We start from the raw sequence: 26,603 nt of genomic DNA, 5'->3' as shown, positions 1-26,603 counted from the left end.
CAACAATTAGGTACGTTTTTATGCAAGTATTCTATTTTCAAGTTAAATCATTTAAATCATTTTACCGAATGTGACAATTTTTTTTGAATGATTCAAAAAATTGTCACATTCGTTCCCATGCATGATGGATCGCGACGAATTTGTAAGGAGTACATTTCTGGTGTCCTCTATATATTTTACCTTAAGCAGCCTTTTGAAAGTATATCAATGAAGTTCTCTTTAATTCGATGGTAAGGGAATTAATCCCTTGTCTCATTGAACAACCTTATAGACTCAGCCAAAATGTCAGGCGTGAAACAAGCATGTTTGATTGAGCCTTCTAGGTTTTTAGTTCATGTCCCATAAGCGGTGCATACTTCGTTTTGCACTGAGTTATTTTTTAATGGTAGTTTGAACTCTGGCTATATTGACTCTTCCGAAAAAGCAAACTTTAACTTAAGTGCGAATGCCACACATAACTTCCTTAGCAGGGAGCTGTAGAACTAATTGTAAGCCCCGAAAGACATTCGGAAGCAAAGTGATCTCAACCATAGTGTTTAGTTACGCTAATAATGACAAGTTTCATGCGCTTGACTAAAGCCTTTTTAACCAACTGCTGGTACTCAAAATGGACCAAAACAAGTTGTAATTATTTCGGGTACAAGTCGTGTTTCGCTTACTCAGTTTTGTGATAGATTTTATAAAAATCTATTCAGAATTATGGACGACGGTACAGACCGAAAGCGAAAAAGAACAAAAATCTCTTCTTAAATTAAAGTGTTGTTTCAGGGAAAATTCCCTAAACATATGCAATTCATTATTTTTCTATTTCAGTTACATTATTTACTTCCTGTGTTAGGTTTCATGGGCATCCAGATTTAGCTGTCGATATTTTTCAATTCTATGGGGCTGCATCAAGTAGGTCGCAATATAGTTTGTCTTTACAACTGCGGACGTTCTAAACATTGTCTTTATAAGCAGCAGTGTAAGTGACAGTTCTTCTCGAGCAACGTAGTACATTGTTATCAAAACTAATTAATTTTGATGTAAGTCGCAGCGACCTGTTTTCTATTGCAAAACGCATGAAAAGGTTTTTCGCAGCGACTTGGCTTAAAATGCCGTCCCCTCCTCCTCTCTTTGATTAGTTTTCTTTTCTCTTACAACCAATGTTAAACGATTATGTAAACAACAACTTTCAGGATTGCGACGGAGCAAACTATTTGAAAGATTCGAAAGACTGGTACTGATTATAATATCGATAGTGAAAATAAATTCGTATAAGCTGCGAATGCAAGGTAATTTTAACGAGTTATATAACAATTATTTGAAGATTTGTGGATTCTGTTTCAGTTAACGAGGAACAGTAATGGGTTATAGACTCGCCGAAACTGACCGAGACAAGACTGATCCAAAACATTTGTGTACCAAGTGCAATGATCTGTTACAAGAACCGAAGCAGACGTCTTGCGGACATCGCTACTGTAGACGATGCATAGACTCAGTCCTGAGGTATTTTACATGCATATACTTGCATATAATTTTGCTTTAATTGTCTAAGTTACATAGATATGCTTCTTTCTTTTCACTTCTTATTCGAACCAAACGGTCACCGGTAAACATGATATATTGAGACTGGCTGATGTAAATGCGATCCGAAGGAAATGCTGTTAGAAATATTGCTTTGTAATTTCGCCTTATGGTATTAAGAGTTATGCAGAGCGGTTAGGATATTGATAATAATGTATACACGGGTTATTAATATATTATAAAGATGATTATAAAAAAAAGCTTCCTTTAAAGAAGGGATGGAGAACGTTCAGAGATAGTCTGGTGTACATAATGTATGTTCAAGCTTAAACGCCTCAGTAAAAAGACCTAAATAATAAACTTAATGACAACAACGCTTAGTGAAACACGGCTGTTTGAGAAACACGCTTTGATTAGTGTCTGTTGCTAAAATTTGGAAAGTGCCTAATTTACTGAAGCACTGACATAGACCTATATTCTGAAGCCTGAATTATTTTCTTATCCCTTTAAGAAAGGGCTGGCTCGAAACCAAAACTGTGGTTTGAAACTAAAACTTCTACCTTCATCTGAATTAATATTCATTGCCTGTCGACATTTGCTTCATGTAAGTGAGTTCAGGGTAACCTTAGAAAAATGGAGTCTCCAAGCACCTGAATTGACTATATCTCACTGAGAAATATAAATTGAGTGCATTAAAGTGTGACTCATAACTCAACTACATACTTTTAATATGACAATAAGCAATGACTCCATACCCTCGTTTACCACCGAATAAAGGGAGGTTTAAGGTCATTTCTTATGTTAAACACTGTGTTACCGTTTCTTGATTGCAGTAAGGAAAATTCGGAGAGGAAGTGTGTTGAGGATGGTACCTTGCTAAGGGAAGAAGAGGTAAGAGTTAATTATCAGTTTAAAGTCACGATAAAGATCAGAAACCGGTCTGTAAGGGTAAAGACTACCAACCGTAAATTTCCGAGAATCATGAAACTCGGCCCCAGGACTTATACTCACTAAAGGTGTTCGAAACGAGGCTTGTATTTTGAAGGCATTTACTGGTAGAGAGAGGGTTTGTCTGGCAATTATTTGATTAATAAAAAATAACACTGTGACTTTAGCTTCAAGCTCAAGCATGCGCGGAACACAAAGAAACATTGGTACCTGATACATGCAGTCAAGTCTGAGAATGTGTCCTTAACTTCCAACACGATATTCTTTATTTTTGCATGTCTCTCCCGATAGTTTATGTACGGAGTGGTTTTACAAAGGAGACTCTATTCATTTAACCTTTGAATTGGAAGTTCCTAATCAGAGGGGTTCGTGCATGAATCCGGAATTTTAGTTTATCATAGACTGGTACACAATATTGGGTAACGATGACATACCAAATATCCCAAAATGTTGCGAAAAGTTCCATTAAAGTGGGAGTTGCAATGTTGTGTGTTGGGTGTTGGTGTTTACCTCTTACATTTGGATAGTGATTCGAGTTAATTGCAGGGTTTCCGCCAGAAAATTGAGGTCTGGGTGCCAATTTTCAATTGGCAACTCGACCAGGAGTTGCACTTTGCCAATTTACTTTATGTCATTAGGATTTACTCTATCATCGTTGTTTACCAGACCTTTGAAAACTCTCTGATTCGCGGGTGGGAAGAGGTAGAAGTGGGAAGACAGATAGATTTAACATGATTAACAGATTTATTAATAGGTTTACTGAAAGGTGCTTGCCGATGTATGAATGCTACAGCCATTCAATTATCTATGTCAATGTAATACAGGTCTTCCCTGATAAATTTGTGGAGCGCGAGATCCTCCAACTAGAGCTTCATTGTCCCCGATTCGAGAAAGGTTGCCAGTGGATCGGCCAGCTAAAGCACCGTCAGGTATTATAAAACTTAGTGATGCTTTGATTTTACAGTTCCGGTTCCGGTTCCGGTTCCGGTTCTGCTCAAAACACTTTCAACCAAGAATTAAACCAGTTGATGGAAAGAAATGAAAAAATGAAATATTTTATGACGGTGATCAATCAAACAGCTTAAGCCTATCTCTTCGTTTTAGCTTACTCAAGCATTCTATCTATGAGTAAAAGTGAAAAGTCTGGACGCGCGAAAGGGGAGGGGTGGGAGGAATGGTAGTTTGAAGAGATTTCTCACTTATTCCCGCTACCCATGATAAGTTTTGCTCGCCTGCTTTCTTGCTCATCTCTCTTGAATGAGAGCCTTGAACGAGCCACTCTCTTGTCCTTACATCAGCCGCTAACAAAGAGGTCTAGTCTACGCAACGTTCAGCCAAAGGCATAAAAGGACCACAGACTTTTATTGCACAGTCTACATGTTTGCATTGACTGGCTTGCGTTTACATTTAGATACAAACCAATTCGTTATTTTTTCCTAGGATCATGACTACACTTGTGAGTTTGTTGAAATTCCATGCTTACACTCCAACTGTGGAACTATGGTTCAAAGATCAGACCTCGCTAGTCATCTTAAAAACGATTGCAGCTACAGGGAGGAGCTGTGCACCTATTGTGGAAAACGCATCTTGGTCATTGATATGACGGTAAATATCATGCAAATTATATTATTCCAATAATGTTGGGAGTTGAGGTTTGGATACTAATTTGACCTAGAAAAATAACGCAACTTTTTAAGAAGTTTCATAAGAGAAACCCAGGTAATATTTGGGAATTATTTAATGACATCAACTGAGGTGATAACATAAATTGGCCCCCCGTATAGAGTTTCAAAGCTGACACCCAATTTATGTTATCAACTCAGTTGATAATACTTAATTATCTTGTTATACTCCCCCTCCAACGAAGCACCACAGTTTCTTTAGAATCCTACCCCCTACATTCATTTGCCAGATTATATTTGGTTACATTTGAATCTAATGCACATTGTTTAATTTCTATTGTGAATAACATGATGAAAACAAGGTGGAGTAATGATAATTACGTCAACCCGTAAAGGTAGCCTACAGCTCCTACAGTCTGTCTCTGGATTCACGCCTCGTTAATGATCAAATCAAATGCGATGTTTCCCTAAATACAATCACACGCATATCTAAAGAAAAGAAGATTTAACTTTATTATTGCTTTCTTATCTTTATTCTCAGGACCATCATCAAACAGACTGTCCAAGTTATCCTCAGAGTTGCCCTGAATGTGGAAAGGAAGATATTCCTCGCTGTCAGGTATATACGGGTAAAAGGGTTTTCCAAGTCAATATTGAGCCAAATAGTTATAGAGAGCAATTAAGGATTGCAAACATTTGTGCCATGTGTCAAGCTGTTTGCTTGTTTCCTTTTAATTTCTCATCTACTCGTCATATTTTCCTTCGTTCTTACATGTATTATTCGCTGCGGTTAATTTTGTTCTTGTTTCTCTCTTAAACAAGAAATCTTGTCCTCACGGGCAAGTTTTGATCTGTCTTTTTCAATCACTTTGTGATTTTAATTAGCTATGTCGCTTCGCATGTTGTGCAGGTCTCTGTCCACTTGGACTCAGTAGTTGGGGACTGTCAAGAAATTAAAACAGTGTGTCCATTTGCAGCGATGGGCTGCAAGGAAACAAAGGTAACAAAGAGCCTGCTCATTGCCTCTATATTAATAAAATCTAATGCCTCTTGTAAGGTGGAGCAGCAATCTCACAAATGAGGCCAGTGGTACATTCTACATGGCAGTACAGTCGTAGTTATCTCGGTTTCAGTGACATGAGCGATAAGGAGTATTTATTTTCCCTTTGGATGGGTTAACAATGTATCCACGGGTTCTGTCAGTGAGAATTATGACTTGTACATGAATACGTAATACTGAACGACACTCTTTGCTTTTTATGGTGAAAATATTCTGACTGCATTTCGTAGAAATCTTGGAGGAAAAACATGCCACAACGAATTAAGTCAGGCTTATATATACACCCTTTTTGTTTGTTTGTTTTTCATTCAGCCTATGCGTTTTAATGAAAGAAAGGATCACCTCAAAGAATACACACCAGAACACATGACTTATTTGCTGCAGCACTTTACAAAACTGTCATCTCTTGTTAGCAGAACTTTGAATTCTGCATCTTCAAGCAACATCAATGACTTAATTGTTCCCATTGAAAAACAACTGGACCACTCGATTAAGCAGATAGGGGCAGCATTAGTAGAGACTGATGCACTTAAATCAAGAGGTGACCAACAAGAATCTCGCATCAAAAACCTGGAGAAAGCTGTGGATCAATTCAGACTGCTTGGTGACTCAAGCGATTATAATGAGCAGCTCGAACTTTCCACAAAAGTTAGCGACCAAGCAGCCAAAATTGCTGACCTGGAGGTGTTTATGATTGAAGGAAACAAAAATGACGAAGATCTTGGGCGACAGATCAACGGGTTGAAGAGAGAAAATAAGAATTTTAAAGAAGTGGTTTCAAAGATACAGCGACGTCTCGAGTCCATAGAGCACACCCTGGGCCTGCATAATGTGCTTCTGGCTGATTTGGAGGAACAAGTCAAACAGAAGGAGGTCTCTAGTCACAATGGCATCCTGCTTTGGAAAATCTCCGACTTCGCCAGAAAAAGGCAAGATGCACTCAGCGGCAGACAAGTGTCTCTCTACAGTCCACCTTTTTACGCTAGTAGCTATGGATACAAGATGTGTGTGCGCCTTTATCTAAACGGGGATGGTATGGGCAAAGGAACATACATCTCGTTGTTCTTTGTGGTTATGCGCGGTCCGTATGATGCACTTCTCCGCTGGCCTTTCAGACAGAAGGTCACTTTCATGTTGTTGGATCAGGATAACGTTGAACATGTTGTCGACGCCTTCAGACCAGACCCAAGCAGCGATTCCTTCCAACGACCAAGGAGAGAAATGAACATCGCCAGTGGTTGTCCAACTTTTTGCCATCTATCGGAGTTAAACAACCACGCTTACGTGCGAGATGATACCATGTTCCTTAAGGTCATGATTGACACTACAGACATTTGAATTATGATTAATGGCATCTGCAGAGCCTTTAAACCTTAGCTTTTCTTAATTAAATTTACAAGACAGAACTTCGGATATTCTAAAAAGTAGAAGACTATTTTCCAAACGTCGATTCGCAGTGGACAAATCTAGAATCGATTAAACAGTGTGACAAAAATAATAAATAATAATAGAAAAAAGAAAAAATTAGAAGGAAGCAATATATTTAAGTGGGTGAACACATTGCTTACTCTTAGTTAACAGCGGTCACAAATACCACGTTTTCCTCTTGTCACACATCCCAGCAGGTCACTTAAACACATAATTCTCACTGTCGGCTGGAAGACTCATTGTGCGGTTAACTTTAGACAAGTTGTAAGTTGCAAACGTTGTTGGTTCAAAAACTGCTCAAGCTCTTCTAGATTAATCATTTTTAGTTAATATTATGACACACCAAATAAATTTTAGTGTATAAGGGAAGGTGCGTTTTTTCTTGGGAGGGGGGGGGGAAGAAGGGAGGGTGGAGAATTTTGGTATTTTTTTTGGAAAAAGTGGCGGCCCTCCCTTACGTTTAATTCAAAAGCCACCTGAGGCCTTACCTTTAAGTGACTGACAAAAGTGCGACCCTCCCCTCACTACTACAAGGTAGGTTCCATGCCGTAGAAACCTCAGAACGTTTCGCTTGTGAACGCAAAAAGTTTGAATACAAATACATCTCGATATTGAAGGTGTGCGAGCTGAAACAAGAAAATGCGAAAAATTAGTGTGGGATATTTGTGTTTTATAGCTGAAGTTTGAGTAAAGAAGTATAAACTTTGAGACTTTGTAAGTCCTTCTCCAGCTACACCAACTCCACGACCCTATCCCGATTAAAAAAAAACTTTCCGCTGCAAACTTGATGACTATCAGCTTCGAGCTTAAATAAAACAGATGTTTCAAGAAGGTAAGCTTAAAGCAAGGGATAAAAAAGCAGTCAAAGAGTTTTCTGAAAAATACATTGTTTCTGAAGAGCTTGTTGCATATTGTACTGAACATCTAACAGACATTGAAATGAGAAAAGATAAGCGGCGAATAGGTAATGACAGGAAGCGTGCAGAAAGAAAGCAACAAGAAAACAATGACATTGACCGGGAAGATATCTATCACAGAAACCAGTTGTCACCCCTTATTAGAGTAGGTTGACTTGAACTTTATGTTAATCACCACCATACTGCATTTAAGGAAAGGAAGATGGAAAAAGGTTTCGAAGGCAGATACTGGCAGTGAGATTTTGACTTTTATCGTGCAGGACAGTCAGAACAAAATTCAGCCAGCCTCTGACTCAAATTAGTCACCTTTGAGCCACACTCAAACATTTCTATAAAGAGAAACCGTACTATATATAGGTACAAAGCTAGTTGAACAGGGTTATTTACAAGTTCAATGTTTAAATAAATATGTGGTTATAAATGTGACTGATCCTTGATACTCACGTGAGGCCTCGCCTATGCCTGTAATAGCGTAACTATGAACTCCTTTAGGCTCGATTCTGCATGTGCGGGAGGGTATTTGAAACTATTACAAGCAGAGGATAGCATTCTACTTCTCCTTTGCACGGTGAGTATACAAATACATATATATATATATATATTTTTTTTTTTTTTGCCTGAGTTGTAATTATCAAACCTGTCGCGTATTGAGTTAATGATCCATGTACTTTCTAGTATCGTGAAGTCAGGAACCTCACGGTATTATCAGGCTTCTCTTTTATGTGAATGAAACTCGAATAAGATACCTTTCTTAGACAAAAACCATGTCTGATCTCTTCGATTAAACCGAGAGAGGCTCTCTTCAAATAATATTGACCCATTTTTTTACTTCTTTACGAGTTATCTCCAGTTACACCGCAAACTATAAATACGATAAGTTTAAATCGAATTTTACGGAACCTTCATCTTCGATTCCCTTTGGCAGTATTTTCACGAATGAATAAGAAGTTGATCGACAGTAGACAATATCAGTAGAACAAAGCTGAATCAAATTTCCAATGTTTAAGTAGCGTTACCGACTGCAAACAGTCGCGTGACCTTTAAAGTTATAATAATAACATAGGGGAAATCCGAGGGATCATCAGACCGCATCTTTCACGAGTCATTCGTGTTTCAAAACTCGATGCTATCCCGTTGAGGTTTTCTCCATTAATATTCGAACTTGGTAACTTGAATATTCATAAGAATGCCTTTAAGGGATAATTGGAATGAAAAAAGTAATCACTCTGGGAAATTTTGTTATTATTTTGTTTGGTTTAAATTAAGCAAAGGTGAAAAGAAACCGGAAAATCGCGGAGTTCTTTGACTCAGTCATATGTTCTTGATTGTGCAGCGCATGTGGTTAAAAATTTCGTGCATGCACTATGATTCAACATGTACATTAGTAGAACGAAGCTGAAGAACGGAATCCACTTTTCAATGTTCAATGAATATTACCAACTGCAAACGGCGTGGGCATAAGCGGTGGCGTGACTGTTAAAGTTATTACATTAAAGGGGAATCAGGGGAATCATCAGACCGAATCATGGGTTTTTCCCATCGATATTCGATAACTCGGATATTCATAGGGATGCCTTTGAAAGATAATTGAACTGAAAAAATTAATCTCTCTGAAAAATGTTATCATTTTGGTCGGTTTAAATTAAGCGAAAGTGAAAAAAAAAACTTGAAATCGAGTTCTTTGACTCAGTCACATGATGATGATCGTGCAACTCGTGCATTTGAAATCTTTGTGCATGCATTATGACTCATCAATTAATTTTGTTAACTAAAAGTACCGCATTGCGTCATTGCATAAGTATTTTGTTACGTCATTGTGTCTTATGTCACTTTGTATCAGTTCTCTCGCAAAACTATTCAAAGATGGCGTTACCAGAAAAAATAGGAAAGAGTCACGACTGTGTTCCGCGACTGCTTGATTCAGGTAAAGGAAAAACTTAAATTCCAAGCAATATGATAACTTGGAAAGGTGCAGCAGATCTGCAGGCAGAACAATTGATCGCCTACGGTTTCCAGTTCCGACAATGGGTCAGCCTACCCTAGTCTTTTCGGGACATGGCAAGAACCTACCATTGTGGACGATTCATATTTGTCTATGAGTCATCCATGAGATTCATAATTTTCGCAGTGTAAGCCTCCTTGACGCACAAGTATAAGGACAGAAATCAAGTGCCAGTACATGCAAGTGAAATACAGTGGAAGCCATTTTTTTTATTTAGACTCTCGCAGTAATCTGCGATCACTTTACCGTCAAAATTTATAACTTGACGTATTTCGAATGAAACTTAATTCGTAACAATCATACAGCTGAAGTAACGGTATATGGATGGCTAATGCTATCTATCTCAATTTGTACGTGCGAAAGTGAGAATCAGCTATTGCGTATAATTGCATGTATGTTTTTGTTTGTAATCTGCCGTCGTGATAAGTTGACGAGTTGTAGAACGGTCAAGAGAAGAAGTTTGAACATTTGGAGATCTATCTAGTTGACTGTGAGAACTTTACTGCGAGTTACATGACGATAGCGTTCAACAAAGTTTGGTGGATTCCCCGAGCTTCAAACTACCGTTGCGTCTGCATTCAAAATGGTCTCGAAGGTAAATCAGAACCGGTGAAGTGTTCGGGACAGATTATACTCTTACTTAGTTAAACGAACGTCTATCACAAGAATACCATATGAAAAACGAAGCTATCGAAAACATTTTCTTCAATCCGTAAATAACAAGGGGAGGGAATTTCGGTCAAACAATTAAGCAAAGGTCAGGTTTTCTTACTCAATATTTTTGCTTTGACTGTGTAAATCGGATTTAACTGAAGCGAAGCTTGAAATTATAATTGCTCACTCATTTGTTGTCAGTCAAGTTAATTGACTCCGCTCTATTAGGTAAAAAATGACATCCCTTTACAAAACATCTTTTGAAGTAGCCGTTTGAATGAAATTCTTTAAATTTTGCTTAACGTGCACTTCTTGTATAATGATACGCAGTGTGTCAGAAGATAAGAATGTTTTCCTTGACAATCCCCAGGTAGTAGTAAATACACTGAACACATTTTTGTAATAATCACCAGGCATAACTTTTTGTTAAAAATAGCTATTAAGCATTTCAAATATTACACAGGAACATTACATAGTTTATGTAATAAACATTACATAAACTTTTACATGTACCAGTTAGTCAAGTAAATTCCCAAAAAGGTTATGCTATGTATAGATAATCAGTCATTAACTGAAGAATCTTCCATTAGATACCTTGGAGTTTATTTAGCTTCAAATATTCGTTGGAAGAGCTAAGTTAACTATATTGCTGAAAAAAATCAAAAGAAGTATAGGTATTCTCTCTAGGCTTTGTTATTTCCTAAACACAAAAATTTATTAAGCCTGTATTATACCTTAGTAGAGCCATTCATAAATTATTGTATACTTGCTTGGGGTAATACATATCAGTCAATTTTACAACCCTTGTTTACATTTATTATAATTAAAGAAAGCTACAAGAATGATAACCTTTATTAACCAGCTTCACTGCACACTCAAGTCCTTTACTTAAAGACTTGAATGTTATCAAGCTGTGTAATATCATTACCCTTCAACTTGCAGTGTTTATGTATAAGTTCCATTACAAACTTTTACCTTCAGTCTGTGATACCTTTTTTAATCTTGTGAAGAACATTCATGGATATAACACTAGGTTGTCCTCCAGGATGACTTATGCTATCCCAAAAGTCAGAACAAATAATGGAATTTTCAACATAAGTTTCCAGGAAGCTAAAGTTTGGAATAAAGCCTCTCTCTTTGGACATAAAGCCTCTCTCTCTCAAACGTTTTGAGAAAAAGTTTAAGTCAATTCTTATTGCTAAATATTCATTGCAGATTTACCAAACCTATATTTTTTCAGCTTTCCGTTGTTAAATACTGGCAAACTTAGCTTTCTTTTCTTGTCTTTCTTTTTCTACTAGCTTTTTTTTCTTTTTTCTTTTTGTGTTTTGTGTAGTGTATGTGCATGTGTTGTATCTGACCCCTAAATATAATAATTTATCAATTATCCAAGTAAGGCTGCCCTATCTTTTTAGCCCCCAATGGTTATTATAGGCAGCCTGAACTCTCTCCATTTTTCATTTTCATAGTCTTTCTTTTTCTACTTCTTTTTTTCTTTTTTCTTTTTGTGTTTTGAATTGGGTATGCATGTGTGTGGTACCTGACCCTTAAATGTAATAATTAATTAATAACCTAAGTAAGGCTGGACTTTCTCCATTATTCATGAAATATATATGTATTGTTTTATATCGTGTAAATTAATGTAGGGTTCATGTAAATTAGTTGTCAAAGGAAGATACATGCAAAAGAAAGTGCCATCACAACTTCTCGTTGATTCAAGTGTGTCATTCAGAAATGGGTGTTACCACTGTATTTTGTGCATACAAGGCTCGATTTATTCCTTTGGGTATTCACTTCAGGGGCCACGTAGAACTGCCGAAAGCGTAATGACTAAGTTCGGATTCATTCGTTCTGGAAAAGGTGAGATCTTTTGGCGTCTGCAAGTGTATCCTTTTTGTTTTGATGTGTCAATGAACTCCAAAGAATGATTGAAAACATTTCATGCCTTCAAGTTTTTTCGCTCGATGTTTTAAAATTTGAATTGTATACGGTAGCCAAATTTTTGAGATTCCCTGATGTGACATGTCCCGAAAGACTAAGCTTACGAAACGCTGTATGTATGCAGTGGAATTACGTCTTAGAAGAAAATCAGTGTTATAAGTTGAATGTTTTGCATCAATATTTATCTTTATGTTTAGCATAACGCTGCATTTTTTTCATTTCAGTTCCTTTCAGGCACTTAAGTGTTTTTTTTTTACTCTGATCTCCTTCGAAACCGACTTCCGTCTTGCGAAACTGTCAAAACATTGTTAAGTTTTACGAAGGCTAGTCTGTCGACGCTTCAAGCGGCGAAAGACGAATATTTTTTTCAAAGATAATACAAATACCTTTACTTCGTTTTCCGAACAGTCGAAAGCATCTAAGAATCAGGTGTGTCAGAGGCGGAGCAAAAGCAAGTTTCTAGATTTATCGAAGGAAATACAATGTATTTCAAACAGGCGTACTTAATACGCATGCTCAACTGTCTTGCATATTTAGGTTAATCGCTGGTTCGTGTTGGTATGTTAACCTATTATGATACAACATCCGTGGGAATGCCCCGTAAGGGATTTTTGTAGCTTTATGTCATTCAGTGATAAGAAGGATATGGAAGCAATCTCTCTAGGTAATCGAACATACGTGTTTGCCACAAATTGAATACAACCAGAAGAAGCTTTTCGGAGGTTGACTTCTAGACCATTGGGAAGTAAAACAAACAACCTCAAAATTAAATAACCTGATACTCTCTTTTTCAAATGCAATCCTCTGTGGCCAAATTAGTCAAAATACGCAGGGTGTGAACGGATGCGGCCCTAACTTACGGAAAATATTTTTGCGATAAGTGTATCATGCTAATAATTTTCATAGCTCAGTACATACCTCAGTTTAACCAACACGCAACAAGTCACCACAACTTGCTTCACTGGTGAAATGATACTTGGGGTAAAATCTTCTGCCTAGCACAAGTTATGTTGCATAGTACTCTAAGGTAACTGGATTGAAACGCATCTGTGATACTGACTGTTAATTTTCGTATATATACTGATTGTTTACGATTCAAGAACCATTTGCGATGCCTGGATACCACTTAACACTAATTGATCGATCTGGGATCGACAAAAAGAACTTATGTCCTAAATGCGACGAGCTCCTCAGAGAGGCAGTGCAGACCATAGCGTGCGGCCACAGATATTGCAAGGCATGTGTGGAAGATATTCTAAGGTACGTTGAGGTGAATTTGGCTCATTATAGATGTAAGTTTCTATTTCCTAAGAAATTACTGTGATGACTCGATACTATGATAGGTTACGTTTAGTTTTTCTAACCATATTTAATTAAAACGTGAGTAAAATAGATTTATGGCAGTCATTGTATTGAGTAGAAGTCATGACCTAATAAATCTGTCGGATTAAGTCTGTGCTTTGTGACAAGTATGTACAATAGTCAATCATGCATTTAGAAGCTTTTAGCTTTGTTTGTTTGTTTTTATTTTAGTGCTTCTTTCTTAGCTCAGCATGTATCTTCATGCTTTCAAATTCAGTTGCATACTGAAACTCTTGCCTGCATCTGTTTCTTACCGGGACAGGGTTATATTTTGCATGTAAGGAAAGTGGTTTAAGCTACATTTCTTTGAATTCATTAAAGTTTTTGTATTCTCTATAATCTCCAGTCAGGGACCAAGAAAATGTGTCATAGATGGGACAATCATTCAGCGAAAACAGGTAAGTTGCCCTTTTAAATCCCGAAAATCTTTAGAATTCAACTTGTCTTACTAAATCAGTCATAAGGTATCAAATTATTGCGCGAGGCTCCCAGAGCAAACGGCGGAAACGACTTTATCAAGTGAGACGATCGCCTTTTTCTCCATTGAACGAGACAGAAGCACGAGACACCAGCAGCCTTACAAGGACGATTTGAAGAATCACATTCGCACTTTAAAGAAAATAATAAGAATTGAAACATTATGAACTAAAGTATCAGAGAAAAAGCGCTCAAAATTGCGTGCGTAAACAAGGCCTGGAGGCAGATCGAATCGATACTGCTGACTTACTTCATATTTTGGACTTTTCTGATTGACACTGTATCTTCAATATCTTTTTCTTGTCTTTGTCTGCATCCTAGGTTTTCCAGGACCGATTTGTTGAGCGAGAAATCCAGTCATTGACGCTACACTGCGTCAACTATGAGCTCGGTTGTAAATGGAAGGATGAACTGAGAAAACGAGAGGTAAATCTTATTATGCTATTGGCCATTTGCATTTGAGTGTCAAAAGGGATACTTGATTACCGTTCTGACTTTCTCGTCCGCGTTTTCTCGCACTGCGTGCAGTTCGCTTGTTTTCAGTTCGTGTTCTTTGTGGTATCCTCCTTTGTCTTGATTGGCCATTGTGATATTCCGAAACTGAGACGAAGTGCGCCCAATTACTGATTCAAGGTGCGATTACTTCAAATATACATGTTTCCTCGTAACCCTTATTGTCAGCTATCAATGCTGACAAAACCTCGTGAGGTTCGACGGTGATGACTATGATATCCATTGCTTATTTAAAGTAATTTTTAATTTGGCTGCCTTTATACAGGCCCATGAAGCTGTTTGTGAGTATGTGAAAGTACCTTGTGTTCACTCCGATTGCGGCGAACTGGTAACTAGGGCCCAGTTAGCAGACCATCTGAAACAGAGGTGCCAGTATAGGTTGGACACATGTGAGTACTGCCATACTCAAGTCATTTTTGCAGTTATAAAGGTATGTACAGTGATAACTAAATAATTTAACAACCTACCAACGTGCTCAACTCCAACGGACATTTCTCGATAAAGATATCCTCAGCTAGTGCGTCGATACGAATCGATATTTAAGCTGTCACCGCAACGTCTCTGAAAATGCACTTTCATTTGAAAGTTTTTCCTTTGAATGAAAAGGACCAAGCTAAAGTTCACGTGACAACGACGACGACGATAATCATCTTTTTAAACATTGGTGTTACACCTTGATCTGTGTCTTGGTCTGTGTCTCGCATGAATTCTTTTAGTTTGCTTTTGAATAATTAGACATCTTGAAATTCAAAATACTTGAATGGTGGCTGAGACCTACGCCAGTCGAAACTCTCTAGGCGAACAATTTCGTAAGCTGGAAGCCCTCCTTACCATCTCCTCGACAAGATTTGCTTCAAAAGTTTATAGGTTCAAGGTGCTCAAATTAAATAATGATCTTCTCTCCAAGCTCTCACAAGCTTCGATGTGGCTGAATCATGACAGAAGCATAAGGTGGTACGTAATACGTGTTCTGCCTTCTTAATTTTGTCTAATGGATGTTTTCTGCTATTCACACGACAGGAACATCATGAAACCCAGTGCCCTGCGGTGCTAATCGAATGCGCAAAGTGTAACAGGAAGGACATTCCTCGTGGGCAGGTAAGCTCAGATATACTTTCTCCACTGGTTTATAAGAGAGGCAAGTCTCATGAACTACCATCCGTGATTTTAGATTAGGAAAATCAACAATTACAGTGCTCTGATCAGATATGGTGCAATTACTACTTAGTATCGAAAAATTTGTAAATTCTTTCTAGATCAATACGCTTGTCTGCCATTTCAATACACGTAACCAACCCAAAAGTAATTGTGGTGAATGATTATTTAGTATACACCACACAGAAGCAAGTAGCTTGTTTATTTCTATCAAGATATCGAAAAATGGTCGGTAATTAAACTTTTGACGTGCGTGGAGCTGAATGGTACTTGCTAGACTTGCTTATCACTTTCAATCTAGCCAATATGCGCGCGCGAAAAGGACTATTCTTCTTTGTGGTATGTACTAATCTCGATTTTCCTATCGAACTGACTGTAAGAGTTGTGGAGATCTTAGATAAGACTACTGTAATCGAAACCAATCGCACTGTCGTACTAGGCAACAAAATATGCATGAGTTGGTAACTCACCAGATACTGTTAACTGCGTGCCATTGTTAGCCCTGTTGTGTCATCATTAATAGTCATTTGTATTTAAGCCGGGAGTTCTAGATGATACGACGTCATGATTACCCGTGATACGCATACTTGCGCGCTCATTTTGGCAAGTTAAAGTATGCAGATTATTTACCTTGGAAGTATTTATACGGACGGGCCAAAACACTGCTGGGTTAGATTGGCGTCCGTTGAACAGGATCATGATGTTTAGCACATTACAGTAGCTTTTACGCTAGTAATGAATTAACTTTGGCTTGTCTCGACATTTTGAATCCATTTCTAGATGGCTTCTCATATTGACCCAATGAACGGAGACTGTGAAGAGATAACAGCTCCTTGTCCTTGGTCGCAAATCGGATGTCCTGAATCTAAGGTTCGTGTTGGGAATAAACAAAAAGTGTGAACGTTTGAATTATCATCCATTTTTAAGAAGTTTTTGGGATTCCGAACTCAATATTTCGATTAATATTGAACGGTGGTCTTCTGTATGAAATGTGTATTCTCTGCATTACATCAGATTCTTCTTAGCTTGACACTATTTGATTATTGTACAGAGCAACCCTAAGAGGTTGAATTGATTGATTGATAATTGTGTCGTTGAAACATCTTTCTCTGCTGATTTTCACGAAAGATTTGCACCCTCTTACCTTTCAGACCATGAAGCTGCAAGATAGGAAGGCTCATAACGAGAAAAATGTTGCTGGGCATATGACGCTCCTCTTTCAAACAGTCATGCAACTTCTCTCTTTGGTAGGGAGTAACTTTCGTGAACCAAATTGCGTCAATACTAAAGGTGTAAACATGCCATCCCAGAAAGAATTGGAGAGATTTGCTGAACAGATAGAACACGCGTTAAAAGAGAATGAAGAATTAAAATCCAAGTTGTTTCAACAAGAACAACGCATAAACCAGTTAGAAAGTGGTGGTGCTGGGCGAAACGAACCTATTCCGAATTCATCTGCAACAGATCAAAAATCAACGATGGAGCTCTCACGGAGAATTCATAATGAAGAAGCTAAAACCGCTGACCTTGAAGTTCTCATCATCGAAGGGAACAGACAGAATGAAGATCTTCAACGGCAGGTTGCCACTTTAGCGAGAGCACTGGAAGCTGCCAAAGAGACGATTAACAGGTTACAAAGGCAGTTTGAGTCTATGAGTCACTCCCTAGCTTTGCGCAATATCACTCTGAGCGATTTAGAGGAATACGTGACACAACAAGAAGTATCCAGTCAAGACGGAGTCTTACTGTGGAAAATTTCCGACTTCGTCAGGAGACGACGAGATGCACAGTCAGGAGGTCAAGTGTCATTTTACAGCCCGTGTTTCTTCACAAGTCGTTATGGATATAAGATGTGTGGGCGTATCTATTTAAATGGTGACGGCATCGGCAAAGGAACCCATATCTCAATCTTCTTTGTGGTGATGCGTGGTCAGTATGACGCGATGCTCCGCTGGCCATTCAGACAGAAGGTTACCTTCATGTTATTGGATCAAGATAATGTGGAACACGTGGTTGACGCATTCCGTCCAGATCCTAACAGCTCCTCTTTCCAGAGGCCAAGAAGGGAAACGAATATAGCAAGTGGATGTCCTACCTTCTGCCCCCTGTCGGAGTTAAACAACCACGCTTACGTCCGGGATGACACCATGTTCATAAAAATTATAGTGGACACCACAGATTTGTAAACCGACCAAAAAACTTTTCAAAATGGTAATTTGGTGAAAACTTCTCGTAGTGTCTTAACGTTTTCTGCCCCAAAGTCTGGTGTCGTTGACTTCTGGAAGCTAAAAAGCTAGCTCAGTATTCTTGAGCAAACTAAACGACCCCTTTTAATGACGATTTTAGCCCTTAGAATGAATATGAATTTTAAATGAATGATCTATATTTAGAAGGCGGACATCGATGGGAAGTTTTGCAATAACAATTTACTTTAGCCAATGTAGTTTTGCGGCAGTGGAAGGTCGATATCTAGAAGGCGGATATCGATGGGACGTTTAGGAATAATAACTTGCAAGATTATAAACTGTTTGTAATCTTTTGCAACTTAGTCTGACATTTATATTTACATGTAAGTGGTAGTGGTGGTTAACTAAGATAGGTTTTGTTTGGGGTTTTCTTTGGACCTGCCTGGCAATATTCATCACCTGAAATTAATTTTGCATGTATTTAACGGAACTTTGGAAATTTGATATTTAATTCGAATTATTGTCTTCAAACATTATTTATTTAGGTTTAACAAATTACGTCTTTAGCCAACTAAATTAATTCGAGGGTTTTCCCCCGGGTTCTCCGATTTCGCTCAACATCACAATATGTTGTTGGTCGACTAGATTATTTAGTGAATGCGTTAAGTAAATTGTTTAAAAACGTCAAGACTTTAGCTACTTCCTTAAACGTCGACTATTTAACAGGTGACCGTGTGTGTCAGCTTCATTTAAGATCTTAACTTATAAGAGAGTGTGATTGTTACTTAGTTGTTAGGGTAGCTTGAATGAGTAGCTATTAACACAGGCTCTTTCGGGTCTCTCTCCTTCCCTTTGCCCTAAAGAGGGTATAGGAGCACATAAGCCGAGAGGCAGACGTAGCTGTTGCAACATCAGCCACAAAAAGACAAATGAATTTGGTATTTTCAATTGGTTAATACCGCAATTTGGCCATCGTTAAGAGTTTCAAAGCTGACCTTTCGAGCGTTAGCCCTTTGTTAGAGCAAAACATGATCTTGAGCTGATGGTTAGGGTGTAGTAATTCTTATGTTACAAGAAAACGGACCCTGGGCTTGTGAGAAACTGACAGTGCCAGTATTGGAAAGGGACATTTTTAAACGCCTATATCTCATCAAGCTTATTACCTTTCGTTAACGGAAAAGAAAAATATATGATCACTAACTTTTAAACTCCTGATATTGCCTCTTTAGTGAGGCTGATTGTTTCACTGTACTTCGGTTATTAGCTTGTTGTGTACACTAAAACAGTGGCTAGCTTTAAAAGGCGCTCGGATTGGCCTCTTAAACTCCGAATATCCTCTGCTACTCACCTTCGAAGACTCGTACGGGATTTGCGCCCGAGAATACAGTAATCGTTGTAGGAATAAATGAGTTAGAATTACCTCTTTATGCCTCATTATCTAATTGATTTAGTATACCGTATACTAAAACAACCATCCAACTCGGTGTTGTTGGCTAGTGGCGGATTGTCCTCACCGCTTCGCGCGCAGCTCTACAAATATACTCTACTAGTCGCCTCCACTTAGCGGGAGGAGTTGTTACTGAATACTCCGCATCGCCTTATATGGGAAATGACTCAACCAAGTGTTGCCAAGCTGAATTTGCATTTGGCTGAAAGCAAACACTTCTCCTGTGCATTGGAAACAGAATTAACAAATACCAGTCAAAGGCATCTCAAGGGTAAAAGCCATAAAGAACGATATAACCCTATTGAGTGGTATACATCTTTGAAGTTTTATCTAGGAAGTTCAGTTTGCACTTGTCATTAACGCTTTATGGTCTAGAAAAAGTATAATGCTGCAACAAATGTTGGACCAGCCCGTTAGCTTCATACTTCAGGGTGTCATTTGTTGAAATCTCTACCAGACCTTAAGTTACAAAATCTCACCTTTGAAGTCTGTTCGCTACCATACTTCAAAACATTTTTAAATGTGCACAACACTTCAAGATATGCTTCATGTTTAATAAGTTTAACGAAACACTTGTGTCAGTAAGGTTGTAACTTGCGGTCATAACTCGCTCACACGGAGCACTTTATTACTTACATTGCGAGGTTTTAGTTAAACAAACCACTTGAGCAAAGTATGCACAACTTTTTCGCTTTCCGATGAAATGCTTGTATCTTGTAACCTGGAACCTTTCTTGGATCAGAAAGATCTGTATTTCGTGTAAATATTCAGGTCCAGCGTTAGCTGGGTATCACCGTGTAAAATTTCATTCAGCGTCATTCGTAAAGCAAGGCACATTATCATGGTCGGTTTGATTTGAAAAAAATGGGGAGTGAAAACAAGTTACGTAAGCTCCCACGGCATTGAAGAAAACATTTAAACTTTATACAACAGTTATTCAATTCGTACTTGTTGGATATGAGGTTGGTTGATATAGCTAATTCGGGTGCTACACGCCTCGTTACCATCTCCTGTCTAACGCGCAGTCATGACTTAGTAACTGTTAGATAAACGACCTGGCAGTCCTAAGACTCTAGGTTGCATTATCCCCAAATGCAGGATTCCTCAAGTGGAATAGGAAAGTCCTTCCTAAAAGACAACTGTGTCACGTTTTCCCATGTCGCGCAGCCTTATAAAGACGAAAGGTCGCTTAAACACATGATTCTCACTGCTGGAAGACTGATTGTGCTGTAAACTTAAGACAAGTTTCTAGTGTAATCGTTTCCGGTTAATACTTTGATATACCAAATAAATTATATCGTGCAAGTCACCGATTACTTCAAACAATAAACTTTAATGGCGCCGGACGACTCGTTATTGAATTGAGGAGATTTCTCTTATTCAGAGAGCTGCAACATGAACTTAGGCAACGTTTTCGTACATGATGTTTCAGCTGCACTTAAGAAACATTTCTATTAAAAGAAAGCGTACAAAACTGGTAGGTACAAAACTGGTTCAACAGGGTTTTTCACTAGTTCATTATTATATTAAATACCCGGTTTTAAAGTGCCTATGACACGAAATTTTGCATTTTTTGGCTGATAGCTGTATTAAAAATTAGAAATAACCGATTTCAGCGCCTAGCGAGTTCTCCTTGACCATTTTCTCGTGCATTAAAAGTACAATTTGGCGGCCAAAAAGTGTCCCCATTAACCCTACTTCTGCTGGTTAAAAAACGCACAAATTTGTCCACATTCAGTTTTTAATTCATATCTCAACAAATATGTACAGGAATAACACCTACAATATGTCATTTTAAAGTGTATAGAATGGGCTTTTCAGGGAAAAAAAAAATTCATCATTGATACCCTGGACTTTCCTAAAAAGTAAAATTTAAAACACAAAACAAGTAAGACATAGTGTAAAACTTGAGGTAAAAGTCACTTTTCCTCATAGGTATAGGTTACTTAAGATTAATTGATAGCAGAAGTTAATTATTAACATGTCAGCAACATTTCCTGAAAATCTGAAAGAAAAAGAATAAATAATGAATTTTTTATGAATTTTTATGTGCACCCATGTCATTCCAAAAAAATTAGCAAAAATTTGTCCACATTCAGTTTTAATTCATATCTCAACAAACATTTACAGGAATAACACCTACAATATGTCATTTTAAAGTGTATAAAATGGGCTTCTCAGGAAAAAAAAGAATTCATCATTGAAACCCAGGACTTTCCTAAAAAGTAAAATTTAAAACACAAAATAAGTAAGACATAGTGTAAAACTTGAGGTCAAAGTCACTTTTCCTCACAGGTATAGGTTACTTAAGATTAATTGATAGCAGAAGTTAATTAAGCGCGCGGCCAAAACGATCATGTCACATCGTTGTGACATAGAAAACTGTGAAGACACGTGGCTACAATAGTGGAGAAAGGAGAAATCTAGAAGGGAGGACGAACGTTTTGCATGGCCGAAGAGCCAAATGATGTCAGCTACAAGAATAACAAACATATACAGCGTATTTCTATACAAAAAACTTGAAAGGATGTAGCTGTATGGCCAAATGGACGCGTTTCGATCCTCGACGTAAAGGACAGTTTACTCTTAAATGTCGTCAGCCGGCACTAAATGCGGCTCTTACGAACACATACCACTAAAGAAATCAGGGGAAGATAACCAAAGAATTGAGCTTAAAAGAATGCTGATTAAGGGGCCTGTTCCTTCACCGTAGAAGATTGTTCAACTTTATTTTCGGCTGACATCCCTTGCGAAATGGCTTTTGTTTTCCTAGGAATCTTTTCCTAGGAATTCCTAGAAATAAAGGTGTGAATTTTCACGGTAAACTCGGACTGGGAATTCCTAGGAATTCCCAACCATAACAACTCTGGTTCTAAAAACCTAGAAATTCCTAGAAATTCCCAGAAATTCCAAGTTTATAACCAACAGGACTTGGAATTCCTAGGAATTCCTAGGAATTCCTGGGAATTCCAACTCAGAGAATCAATGACTTTCCCTGAAAAGCTGTAAATCTAAAAAATTCCTAGGAATTTCTGGGAATTTTTGGGAATTTTTAGGAATATTTAAGAATTACTGGGAATTTTAAGCAAAAATTTGAGGCTAATGATATAAAATAAATACTTTAAATTAAAAAACCCAGCTAAAATTCAAGTATTCAATGAAATTTATTAAGAAGCTTAATTAAGGCTTGATTTTTCTTTTCTTGAAAACTTGAACCTCAATTGCAGCTATTCATATAAAATATTCCTAATCAATCATTAAATTTGGTCTGACACAAATTGTGAATAAAATCTGTTGATTCTTTTCCATAAAATACAATATCTTAAATTATATTTGAAAACCAAGCACTCTTAGGAGTGAAGGGGTTAATTACAGACAAATAAAATTGATTTTTTTGATTAAAATCTTGTCGTAACTGTAACAATAAATTAGAATGAAGTTATCCTAAACTGCAAACTTAGCTGTTGTTTGTATTTTTTTCCTGGGCTCACAATGAGTTGGCCTTGAATGAGGTTGTCTACAAGAAGCTTGACCATTTTGTATCTGGGTTCCATGGCATCTGAATTTGAAAAAAAATATATATTTAAATATATATATTTAAAGCTCAGACCAGGCCTTTAAGATGGCTATGAGGAAAAGGGCATTCATTGGATTCTTAAATTGAGAAATCTCTGTTATATTGAGTGACTTTTATATTGGAGTTAGTACATCTCTCTCATAGATTTTACTAAAAAGGGCTGAATGCATTATTTTGTTTTTACCAAGGAGGGCTTCTTTATGTAATAAGGTTTGTTTAATAACAGTTCCTATTATGAATCTTGAATGTTCCCAAACTTGACTAAAGGAATCTTGAAACCTTACTGATAGGTTTATTTCATTGTAAAGCATAAGCTTAAGAAACTGCGGCATGCAAGTGACCGATTCGATTCTCAGAATTATTCTAGTTTCAGTTGCGCTGAGCGTTATGTAAGCTTAATTCAACCCGCTACATCTGTTCTTTTATAAGATTTTGATCACGTAACGAATATCGCAATTTTTACTCACTACAAACTTTCAAAATCGTAGCTTTACAGATGGCCACTCGACCCTTGTTTGTACCGGTCAAAATGTCAACTGTTTTCCCTTCTTTTAACTCCACGGCGCCAACGACTTTCATTTCTTTTACAACACTCACGCTGTTCTCGTTTCCCCATTGAATCACATTAAAAGCCATCTTTAGAAATGTTATATTAAGCAAAACAGTTGAGAAAAACGATCAACCGATGAAAAGTACATTCAAAGATGAGCGCCAAATGGAGTCTTCTTTGTTTCCGATCACTGGGATGATCACGTGGATCTTTTAGGACTTGTAATTGGCTAACAAAGTGAATCCGCTGGCTTACCGATTGTAGTGTTAGGAGAAGCGCACAACTTTATTTTGACTTCTCAGACCGGTTCTCTGCTTCTAGACGATGGATACCTTGGTGATATAAATAATGATGTGAGCTCACTCTATGCAGAAATAATCGACAAGAATCGATCGTATTACAAATGCACGATTTGTGGCCGAAAGTTGTCGAGGAAACAAAGACTCGAAACTCACTTGAGTTGTGTTCATGGCAAAGGTGAAATACAAGCCAATCACAGTTTTGAATGCGACTACAAATCGTCTTTTATCCTCATATTTATAAAAGAAGGATACCACATTAGGAAGTATAAGAGATACATAGATGATCCCAGTGTACCAGTACCTAAATTTACGAAGTTTGACCGTAGCAAGCGTTTAGCAACATGTTCCAACATCGCCATCTCGATTCCTCAGTCAGTCGTTTCCACTGAACTTAAAGCAGTAGTGACAACAGAGTAGAGTGCGTCTTACAAAGGAGAAACATTTGTACAAGAGACAGAAGTAACTATATGTGATTACAGAGGTGCGTTGGAACTCTGGTCCACAAATAGTTATGCCGGCACTGTCCGAAGTATAAAACAATTTTGTCGATAGCTGACAGACAGAGAAGAACAACAAGTAAACTTTAGAGCTGTTATTATTGAAGTGTGACTTGCAATTTTCATTTTTATATAAAGAAGGACTTGTATTTTGCACCAAAAATAAAAAGATGTAATATTTTCGGGAGATCCAGATTGGGACATTTAAGAAATAAAGTTATGAAAGGAAACTTGGTTGGTACTTCTCACTACTAACAAGTCTTGTTGACAAATATTTTCAGATCAGAGTTTCAAATAAAGTAAATTGAAGATGTCATTTAAAAGGTGTTTTTCCTCAAAGGGCACATTGACTACCTCTGTCTTGTCTGCATGCTAAATGTTTGCAAAGCGTGTGGATGATCCACAAGTATTGGAACTCCTACAAAAATGTTTTGTAAGAATAAAAACATCAAAACAAATTACAGCAATTAGTCACGAAAACAGAGCAAAACACTGAAAAAAAAACAGCAACAACAATCATGAAAAAAGAAAGACTAATTAGGTGTTGAATTTGTTTGTCTAAGGCATGAAATTTCTACTAAAAATAATGTCAACAAAAAGTCTCAGACAGTGTTTGAGGCAACTGAGCTTGACTGTTCCAAGGTTTTCTAACAAAGGCAACCAGTAATGTAGGTTAGGGAAGTAACTTATGTTGATAACTAACAAAGTTCTTTAAATGTAGATAACAATGTAATTATTAAAGTAAATGGTTTGAACCCAGGAGTATCAGTAGTTTGTGTAGTGTGATCGTCCGGGTGAGTGTAGTTCTGAAAAGAACTGTTGTTGGTGACTGACGTTTCGACTATCTGTGCGATAGTCATCTTCAGAGTCAAGTAAGGAATAGTTGTCAGTCGATGATGTTATAAAGTCTGGTCTGTTGAACGTGATTGGTCTGTTTAGCCGTGATGTGATTGGCTGGAAGACTCATGTAGAGTTTGTTGACAGTCATTGGTCGGTTTCGATCCGTCTGTTGTTTGTCGGTCTGTTTGTCGGTTTGTTCACGTCGTTAATGAGTCGTTTGTAAGGTGCTGGTAATTGTTGACACCTGTTGAGAGGCGTCTGTTCTAAGTTAGTGAACCAGCTTTCCAGAGTCAGTCGTTGAAAGTAGTTTGTACTTTAGGTTAAGCATTTAGCAGAGTCCCAGTCGATTCTGTGATTAGTTTGTCGGTGATGTTCAGAAATGTGATTGTTTACATCGCCATTTCTAGTAGATCGTTTGTGTTCAGTTAGTCGCGTGTTAAGGTTTCTACCAGTCTCACCAATGTAGGAGGCCTGGCAGTCGGAGCATTCGATCTTATAAATCGCTCCCTGTCTGTTGTTGGGTTCGTCTTTGTCTTTAACGTTGGTCAGCAAATGTCGTAAAGTAGTTATAGGCCTGTGAGCTACGCGAATGTTGTAAGGTTGTAGGATCCGCGCGATAGCCTCAGAAGTGCCTTTGATGTAGGGTATAGTAGCTGTAGTCGTGATAGATGTGGAGTCCCTGTTAGTTTCTGTAGTGTCGGTCACCCTGTGAGTGTTTCGTCTAATGAAGTCAGTGTTGTAGTTGTTTTTGTCAAAAACACGGTCAAGGTACTTGTTTTCGTCAGATAAACTGTCCGGTGTGTTGCAAACAAGTTGCGCTCGTCTTGTCAATGTCTTGATAGTCGTAGCTTTGTGGGAAGTCGGGTTGTAGGATGATTCGTCAAGAACAGTCAGTCACCAACAACAGTTCTTTTCAGAACTACACTCACCCGGACGATCACACTACACAAACTAATGTAATTATTGTTAATTATTGTGGAAGTTGTGTACCAAGGAACAGCCAATGAATGTTTGATGATTTTGGCACATTAGTGAACATGAGACATTAATTTGCATCACAATAAAAATATTTTTTGATCATGGAATCCAAGAGTCCTTTAAAGTTAGAAAACTGAGAATTCAGTTTGCAAGGGTCATTTGCATAATTGGGAATTTTTGAGAATTCCTAGGAATTCCCAGAAAACTGGGAGTTTTTTTTGAGGTTTTTGAAATCTTTTATTTTATCGGAATCGGTTTGTCGATATGATTAGCTAAATATTTGCGAAAAAAAATATTTCTTGTCATAGTCACTTTAAAGCTATGACTAATCTGTGATACTTACAAGGGGACCTCGCCTTTGTCTTTAATGGTATAGACTAAGAGCTCATTTAAGCTCGATTCTGCATGCGTGGGAGGGTATTTCAAACCATCACTAGTACAGAATAGCATTCTACTTATCCGTTGCACGGTGAGTATACAATTATACATATATTTTGCCTTAGTTGTAATTATCAAACCTGTCGCGTATCGAGTTAATGATCCATGTTGGTGTCGTGACATTAGGAACATCACAGTATTATCTAGTCTCTCTTTTATGTGAATGTAGCTCAAATAAGATCCATTACGTAGACGAAAACCTT

General features: G+C 37.7%; 2 protein-coding genes and 1 long non-coding RNA gene across 9 annotated transcripts; 2 read left to right on the top strand and 1 right to left on the bottom strand.

Moving 5' to 3' along the window:
• Positions 1-838: 838 nt before the first annotated feature.
• Positions 839-6,933, top strand: LOC113686654 (TNF receptor-associated factor 2). 2 transcript variants are annotated; one of them, XM_089204910.1, is made up of 8 exons: positions 839-897; positions 1,330-1,488; positions 2,340-2,397; positions 3,279-3,383; positions 3,895-4,059; positions 4,618-4,695; positions 4,987-5,076; positions 5,449-6,933. In XM_089204910.1, exons 2-8 carry the CDS (start codon positions 1,346-1,348, stop codon positions 6,472-6,474), a joined length of 1,665 nt encoding a protein of 554 aa, XP_089061036.1. In that variant the 5' UTR covers positions 839-897; positions 1,330-1,345; the 3' UTR covers positions 6,475-6,933. The 2 variants fall into 2 exon arrangements, with proteins under 2 accessions (XP_089061036.1, XP_027060102.2); XM_027204301.2 differs by lacking the exon at positions 839-897 and having other exon boundaries at positions 1,218-1,488.
• A 1,067-nt stretch (positions 6,934-8,000) lies between these two features.
• LOC113686674 (TNF receptor-associated factor 2) lies at positions 8,001-18,984 on the top strand. Of its 6 annotated transcripts, none has more exons than XM_089204908.1 (8): positions 8,001-8,049; positions 13,179-13,338; positions 13,787-13,838; positions 14,239-14,343; positions 14,696-14,860; positions 15,451-15,528; positions 16,366-16,455; positions 16,737-18,984. In XM_089204908.1, exons 2-8 carry the CDS (start codon positions 13,190-13,192, stop codon positions 17,769-17,771), a joined length of 1,674 nt encoding a protein of 557 aa, XP_089061034.1. In that variant the 5' UTR covers positions 8,001-8,049; positions 13,179-13,189; the 3' UTR covers positions 17,772-18,984. The 6 variants fall into 6 exon arrangements, with proteins under 6 accessions (XP_089061034.1, XP_089061032.1, XP_089061030.1 ...); XM_089204906.1 differs by lacking the exon at positions 8,001-8,049 and adding an exon at positions 9,320-9,662; XM_089204904.1 differs by lacking the exon at positions 8,001-8,049 and adding an exon at positions 9,347-11,997.
• Positions 18,985-21,556: 2,572 nt separating this feature from the next.
• LOC149047219 (uncharacterized) lies at positions 21,557-23,769 on the bottom strand. Its single transcript, XR_016185573.1, has 2 exons — positions 23,263-23,769; positions 21,557-22,777 (listed from the first exon to the last, which is right to left on the bottom strand). It is a non-coding gene; the product is annotated as an uncharacterized LOC149047219 (long non-coding RNA).
• Positions 23,770-26,603: the final 2,834 nt, after the last annotated feature.

This window comes from Pocillopora damicornis, chromosome 4 (genome assembly GCF_964200805.1).
Source record: "Pocillopora damicornis chromosome 4, jaPocDami1.2, whole genome shotgun sequence".
NCBI lineage: Eukaryota > Metazoa > Cnidaria > Anthozoa > Scleractinia > Pocilloporidae > Pocillopora > Pocillopora damicornis.
Note: the sequence above shows the minus strand (reverse complement) of the source record. Positions and strands in the feature narration are given on the sequence as shown.